Source organism: Fulmarus glacialis, unplaced genomic scaffold, assembly GCF_000690835.1.
Source record: "Fulmarus glacialis isolate BGI_N327 unplaced genomic scaffold, ASM69083v1 scaffold7325, whole genome shotgun sequence".
In the NCBI taxonomy this organism is placed as follows: Eukaryota; Metazoa; Chordata; class Aves; order Procellariiformes; family Procellariidae; genus Fulmarus; species Fulmarus glacialis.
Window position 1 is genome coordinate 9,435 of NW_009211070.1, and position 8,282 is coordinate 17,716.

General features: G+C 37.8%; 1 protein-coding gene across 2 annotated transcripts in view; it reads right to left on the reverse strand.

The window, feature by feature from the left end:
- Positions 1–4,163: 4,163 nt before the first annotated feature.
- The window catches only part of LOC104076493 (chromosome unknown open reading frame, human C6orf62), a 6,769-nt gene continuing 2,650 nt past the window's right edge, over positions 4,164–8,282 (reverse strand). The window contains exons 2-5 of one of the 2 annotated variants that reach the window (XM_009577380.1): positions 7,721–7,897; positions 7,018–7,140; positions 6,004–6,138; positions 4,164–5,446 (exon numbers count right to left, since the gene is read on the reverse strand). In XM_009577380.1, the coding sequence (XP_009575675.1) occupies positions 5,321–5,446; positions 6,004–6,138; positions 7,018–7,140; positions 7,721–7,897 (561 nt within the window). In that variant the 3' untranslated portion in view covers positions 4,164–5,320. The remainder of the gene's footprint in view (positions 5,447–6,003; positions 6,139–7,017; positions 7,141–7,720; positions 7,898–8,282) is intronic. The other variant, XM_009577381.1, reaches the window with a different exon arrangement.

The window sequence follows — 8,282 nt, forward strand, 5'->3', positions numbered from 1 at the left end:
GAAACCCCAAAACCTCTCCCTTACCTCACTGTCCATGGGAATGAAGAAGAAAGCACTTTGTTTCCTATTTTCCTACTTAAGAGTTCAGGGACAACACGATGACAGTTATTACCTTTGTGATTCTGTAATGCATTCACTGAACGACTGCTGTTACTAGATCCCCGGTCCCAAGCTGCCACAGCTGTGGGACAGTGCAGCATACACAGTTGTTACCTAAACCAGAGCAAATTACCTGCAAACTCTAATCAAACAAGACACATTGGCTATCCTCCAGGAAAAAGAAAAAAAAAACAAACCCACAAACAACTTTTGTTCACCAAAACAGTACCTGGGGCTGTACCACTGTAGTAAGATTATGGATCTTTTGATTTCTTTTGCTTAAAAGCAGTAGCTGCTTGAATAGATTTAAGAGTCCAGAAAAAGCATCTTGTAGAGTGGGTGCTCTAGCATACAGTAATTGTGCTCAAATTAAGGGACCTTTCCATATGTAAATCCTTTCCAAGCAGAACTAGGTCATAGATATCTTCAGTCCTAAAAAGCATTTCAGTCAGCCATGCAGAAGAGAAATTATGCTTGCTTATCACTTAGCTTGCTTCAGTTAACCTGTAGAGCTGATGCACCCCTCCACAGCATCAGCGCTGTACAGTCAGCCTTCTGAACTCCCAGCTGCGGTGCACACATCAGAAAGCAGTACCTGCTGCTGTAGATGGAACTGCGGTTTCCTCCGTAGTGTTCCTGACAGCAGAGAGTTCATCTGTACTCCAAGAACACCACAACAAGGAAGACTTAAACACCAAACTAGTACAAAGCACCCAGCCCCTGCGCACTACAACAGGGGAAGAGCTGAGGTAACTTCCAGTTCTAGCGTAGAGGCTCTCTCTCTCTGAACCTTTTAACTCACAGTCATACTGAACTCCTGGAGCAAAGTGAAGTAGCCTAGCAGGTATGAAAGACACCTACAAGCTGAGGCATTGCTCTCACAACACCAGCATGGCATCAGGAAGTGCAGGTGCAAATGATGGCCAAACCTATACACAGAAATGTTCTTTTTGTGTGCTAGTAGTACCAAAGGACAATAATATTGGCCTTATGGTTTGGGAAAGAGTGGTTTATATGCAAAAATTACTAAAATAAGACAAAAGGAATTCTCGAATAAACACCACTCAGGCTAGCACTATGCCTCAAACATCCATGCAAAACTTTTTTCCCTTTTGTAAAACACTATTAAAACCCTTTATCTCATTACTTCATTTTAGAAAGCTGTTCCAGAATCTGTAGGTTTATACAGCTTCTGCATTTGCTGCTGCAATAAATGCAAAACTGAAAATGGGAGCTTTTCCAGGCTAATAAAAGAAAATAGCAATTAAGTAAACTCACACCACATGTCTATCTGCTTAGTGGATGTAAATGTAGTTTAGTAATTCTTGACTTTAACTATCATGCCAGTGGCAGGAACCTCAATGTAATCTTAAATGAAGCCTGTAACAGTCCATTAGAATAATCTCGCACTTAAGGAGCAAAAAGCCCTGAAGCAACCATTCTTACTGTTCAACCTCCAGAGATCCAGATTTAACATGAGATGGCGTTCACTAACTGCAAGTAACCTAATGACTCAGCACAGGACAAGTGCAAGAAAATGCAGTGTTCTCCTGGCAGCAAAACAGGAATGGGCAGGGAAGGACACTTGTAGAGCTCACAAGCTGGGAGTATGTACAAAGAGCAGGAGTTTATGGCACTTGTATCAGGTTTTAAAGTAATTCTAAAACTAGTATGTTATGCCTTAATGTGTCAACAAAAAGATGTGGTCATTTACAAGGATCAAAGCACCTACCTGTAGTGAAGACTGATCCTCTGCTTGTTTTGTATTTTGTAAATACAGATCAAGTAGGTCTTTCAGAGATTTAATTTTTTAAGAAGTCTAGGAAATTGAAACTGGCAAAATTACCATCTTTCCACCAGCTTTGTTTCTAATAGGCTTACCATTTTGCTATGCAAAAAAAAAAAAACAAAAAAAACCCAAAAAAACCCCAACTTGTAGCAAGAGATCAGTACCTTGATCTAAAGCTTTCAATGCTCAAAGCTTAGTTCTAGTTTGAGTAACCAATTTTTTTTTTTTTTTTTTAAAAAGAAACACTGAATAATCCCAAAGTGTTTCTAGTACCTGATGTATCACTTAACACAGCAATTCTAGTGTAACGAAATAGCTTTCAAGAAGCAATTTATGCTTGCTTTGAGACAGATGTGACAAAGGGCATCAACTGCAAACTAGCTACAGGCCTATTACATTCGGGCAATGCTTGTACAAGCAATCTGTCCCTCTTACCGTATTTTTGACAATATTTGTGCAGCTGAAGCAGCTTGAAAAGTGAAGGGAAACTATACAGCCATGTACAGGCTATGATATTGAAGAAGTTTCTCCTCGTCATCTGGGAAGCACCTGACACAAGCTACCCTTCACCAGACACTCATTTAGACACAAGAGATTTAATGGGCCTCTGTCTACTTTATTTTGCTGCCTCCACATTTATCCCTGCCCCATTCGCACTTGCCAAGTTCACAGGACAAATCCTCAAGCAATAGCCTGGTAAAAGTCCCGTATTCAGGTGAGATACTGAGTCTATTTCAATTCTTGGTAGTAGCATATCCAAAGCAGCCACAGAAGCAGCTGACAGCAGGTAGTAACCAAAGTTCTTGTCTTATAAAAGAGCCCGTTTTGTATTTACAAAGAGCTCCACTGAACAAACTAATTAGGTTTACACAGTTGCAAACTGTGCTTTGTAAACATCAGTTTTGTGAGATACAACCTACACTTTGAAGTTAAGAAAGCCTACCAGAAAGCCACTAAGCTGATACAAAGAGGGCCTGAAGCCAAAAGCTAAATACTGTGAACTCCTTCCATTCACTTCTGAAAGGCATTTTGCTGAAGTAACTTAACAGAAGGATATTCTGAGGTTGAACTAGAAGCTCTATTGAGAAAGAGTGGGACAATTTCAAGTTTAATCTTTTCCCCTGAAAGTCATCCTGTTTAAGCGGAGAGACACCTTTCAAAGATGCCAAATGATTTAAGAACAATCTTTCATATACTCCCTGAGATTCTCATGCTCTGAAGCTTGTTGTCCCCCTTCATCTTTTTTTCACAATTTACACTATGCAGATGGTTATCAACTCTATCTGATAGCACACAGAAGCGTAACATTTGTTAGCTGGGTAGAATGGACCACATTTAACAAAGTTAGTCTTATACAACTATGTTCTCCCAAGAAAGCACAGTATTAACTCTGCGATCACTGTCACAAAGAACAAATGAGTAGCCTGTGCGTCTTATGCATCCCATACAAAACTAAAAAAGCAATTAAACTGAACAGGTTGTTCCCTGTAATACAGAGAATTAAAGTTAAGGATCATACCTTTGCTGACACTTAAAAAGCATTGTACACAGCCACTCAGGCCAACATCTTGAGGCTTCTTCTAAGAGAAACCAGAATGAAGAAAACCAAATTCCTAATGCAAGAACTACCAAGTCATTCGCTTTGCTAACCAAGATAACTATGGCCATATTCTCACTGCTGTGAGATGATGTCCAAAAGGACAAATTAAGAAGAAACAAAGATTGCACTTAGGAAGCAAAATCCGAACTCATGAAACTGGACGTTCAAGACCCTATGAAACCTATCTCAAGCTTCATGTAGACACTTGGTATTATGTCTTACAGGCCATTCAAAGAAGGGGCACTTAAAGGTGGGAAATTTTAAGAACTATTAGCAGGTATGGTGGTTACTACATACTCTAGAAAGTCTTAGCATTCTGTAGAGCAGCATTTTCAAGGTATTTCTTTGTAACTTCAGGCATTTATTAATGTGAAGTTGCAGCTTTCAGGTGGTGTTTTTCTAGGGTGCTCCAGTTTACCCTGTAGGACCTTATGACCAAAGAACTAAAAATATCATTTACAAATACAATAGTATGCTAGTAATTTGCTTATTTCTGACAGTTACTTTTCAAAACAAACATATGGCCCACATATGTAAGAACACCTTTGCCACTAATCTTTGTAAATCTTGATACCATTTTACAGTGTGTAAATTTTCAGTGTTTGTAATGGGTGACAGTCAAGATGTAAGACACTACTAAAATTCAATTCATAGAATTTCCATACATAAAACCAGTCATCTTTCACCTAATTTATTTAAGTTCCAATTTTTTCCAATTCCAAACAAAAGCTAAATACAAGTTTTAAACAGGTAAGCACTAGTTTTATCCAAAGGGAGCAGGCTTATGCAGTTTTACTCCAGTAAAGTACTCAACCCTTAAGCAGAGCCTTCTTTGTCAACAAAACTATACAGTAGTCTTCCTTTTATCATTGCACAATCTTAAAATGTTCTGTCAGAACCAACTTTTGACACTCCAAACACTATTTTACATTGTTTTATAATGTCTATTCCAAAAGAAAAAACCTCAGTAGGTTTTCCATAAGAAATGTTTTAGAAACCAGTATTTCCTGCACAGTTCACCTGCAAGTTTACAAGTCTCAACTCTCAAGAAAAAAATAATCCTCTACCAACATTGTTTCTGCAGCTATTATTTTACTTTAGTTTTAGCTGCTTTAGCAACTTCAGACTCCAGGTCTGCCTCATCTGTATGAATGCATCCAACTCAAAAGAATACTTTCATACAGTTATACAGCAACTTGGGGAAAGAGATCCAAAACGAAAGTGCCAGTAAACTTAGACATGGCCCAGCAAAATAAAAGAGGCAAAAAATGCCTACACATTAAATGAGATGCTTTTTTTTTCCTAAAGAAAGACTTCTTTCCCACATTTACTTCCTATTGTAATAGCCACTTTTCTGTTCATTAAAATGAATGATAGTGCTCTTTGATACAATCATTAACAGCAAAGCTATAAGGCTTTTATACCCGTTACATTCACTTCTCACCCTCCAAATACTGATGGTTAACATTACAGATGTTAGGGGGCATGACCAGCACAAATGGGAACACCACCACAAATGATCACCTTGTGCTTTCGGATACATTTGTTTCAGTGTACAGTCCCTTCATTTCACATTTTAGTAAGATGCTGATGCAGTGCAGAAGCGTGCAGAGCATCCTCTCTTTCACAAGGTCCATGCAGAAAACATCTAAAAAAAATTGTAAAGTTCTGAGATACAAATGATAAAAAAAATCCAGGATGATCAAGTTTCACAATGTATAGTGTTCTGAACATGAGTCCATTTTCTTCTAAATTCTGAAAGAATAAAGTGGTGAGGAAAGTGAAAATCCACTGCTGCATTCGTGATCTTCCCCATTTTGCTGGCCAGTACCTTACTCTGGCATGTAAGGACGGAGGTGATCCTCTATGGTACCAACCGTCCAGTGAGTGAGCTGCTCCTGTGGCAGGTACAGGCAGATGCTGCATAACTTGAAGATTGTAGCTTTGTTTTTTGGAGTCTGGAGGCAAAAAAAACCCAAAGAAAAGCTATTAAACATGAAAATTAACTCAAGACTAATAGGCAGACCCCCAGCAGATCCAGCCCAATTATTAGGTTGCTGCTGGTTGTGGAAGAACAACATCGACATTTAAAAGCCACTATTTCAGCCATATAAACAGCCTGAAGTCAAAATTAGTCTGTGACCTCTAATGCCCAAAATATTTTCACTACTCTGTTCATTCTTCACTTGAGTAATTTCTGTAGTATCACCCAAATTAAGCCAATGTTTTAATTTTTCCAAAACACTGCTAAGTCTTTTAGACTTTATTTAGTTTTTAATACAAGAACATTAGAATTAATTCTACGTGAACACATCTGTGGCCCATAGCTAGTTTTTGCATGTATGAATCCTATTTATAGCATAGGCTTCCTCTGAAACTGCTGAAATGCAAGCATGAATGCATGATCGACTTTGCTACTCAAGTATTTTGCAGTAAAATGACTGGTGTTCCTAAGAAGAAAAAGCATTTTGTGATTAAAACACACTTGCTAAAAAGAGGGACAAAATAAGCTTACCTGCAAGTGCTGTCTGTCAATGAAGAGAAACACTGACTGGTTAGGGTTGTTGACAACAATTCCAGTCTTGTCCTTTCGGCTCAGAACATGCAGAAACTGTTTTTCATAGTCACCGTGATGAAATTCAAACTTGGCCTGCATTGTGCGAGGGAGGGGAATAAAATATTTATAAAGCTCACGTTTAACGAATTCATTTCGTTCAATGCGGGGCTTTACAACCACTTTTGTTTCTCTTCTTTTCTCATCTATGAAAAGCAGAAATTGGGGACCACAGCAACCACGAGACACTTGAGTCTTGGCACAATTTAAAGAATTCCCTAGTTTCATTTTGCCAATACTGACATTAGTCATTGCAATTAACAATTCAAAGGCACAACTTTAATTGCATATATAAAACTAGATTTTGCTTGTTGTGGCAGAACATCCCTATGCATCAACAATACAGCACATTTCTTCCAATAGCTTACTATTATTGCAGAACCAGCACAGAAAGTACATGTAACATTGTTCAAAAATCTGAATGTAAACAGCTAAAGCTGGCTACTGAAAAAATAGTGTAAAATGTTTGAAATTTATTTCAAGGTAAAATTATAATGCAAAAATTCCATCCATCTCAGACCCTCTTTCATCTAACAAAATACAGCAACTTGGGATACTCACAGAACCTTAATGACACCATCATATTTAGACAAAGATTTAGTTGTACCAAGAGCCACACCTAATCCACTTCTACAAATACTAACATGATATATGTATTTATACATACATGTCATTTGCAAAGGTCCTTCAGATGCTTAAGTTTCGAAAGTGCTAACATAACAGCGCATAAAGATAGGAAGCAGAATTTGGCATTCAAAACATTGACCGCTTTATAAATATAACCAGACAGCATACTTTCTAACATCCACAGAAGTCACATACCTGATCAACTTATTGGTTAAGAAGAGAGAGTACTTATCCTCCCCTCCAGGTCTAAGTTACTTATTGAAGTTAAAAAAAAACAAAAATAAATACCTGAACAGGCCTAAAGGGTTCATCAGATCCCTTCCACCGAGAAAACAGGAGACAGACTATCTTCTCAATATCATTACGAGGCCAAAGAATGAAGTCCATCTCCTGGGTACAGCCAATCACATCCTGTAAGTAGCAAAGTTCTGTACTTACATTCCCTCCATTAGTCAAAGATACAGATAAGCAACTTATCTATACAGGCACATAATTTAAAGGTGGTACTTATTACCATGTTTGCGTAATCTTCCATTTGTATTACTCATAGCACAACTAAAGCCTTCCTTGCCTTCCATTGAGTTTTAATATCAGTATCCAGTTAATATAAATTCCAACTTTAAGAAAATATTAGCAAAGACTGTCTATCTTCCAATATTCATAAAGCAAAACCACTTAGTTGTACAGCAAGAGCTGTTGCAAGAATTAACACATGCCTACTAAAGAACAAGGATAACAAGAAGATATAATTCCCAAGGCATATTTGAATGAAACAGATGAAAAGTGAAGCTTGAACGCTACATATTTAAACAGAATTTCACAATACATGTGCTGTTACCCTTCAAACTAGACCCCATAAACTTCTGCCCACAGAACCCTTGTGCAGCAGAACAGCTGAGAAAATAAAAAAGCAGGATTAGCCTTAAGATTCACAAAGAAAAGCACAAGTGTTGAAAAACTAAAATTCCGCAAGTGTGAAGAGGAACTTTACCCTGCGCATAGACTGGTAGCGGGGTGCATGAAGCTGTACTACATCCTTCTGCAGAAGCTCTAAGGAACTTTCCAAAGAATAGCTGGAATCCCGCACACCTTTCAGGATATTTTCTTCATAATTATTGGTCATGACTGGTATCACTTCAGACACTTCAAAAAGCGCTGACTTTTTCTTCTAAAAAAAGCACAGGTTACATTAAGATTACAATCCTTTCTAGGCACTTATAGATAACAGTTTAAGACTTTGTGATCTTCTGTTAGCATTCATGTATAAAGTGCACATCACGTAAATTAGGACTTTGACACAAACTACACTAAAATTTACATTCAAAGTTTTATAAATTAAACAGAATCAGTCCAACTACTTTTTATAAAAAAAAGTTGAAACATATTTTTGTAGTCTCCAAAGGTGCAGATTTACATGCCGATCTTGCAAACATTAAAGCTGTATCTAAACATTAACAGAACTGCCCTTTCATCATGTAGAATACATGACTTTGGGCTCACCAAAAGCCCTCTGCAAGCTTCTCCATGCAAATCAAGTAACACTTCCCCCCCCC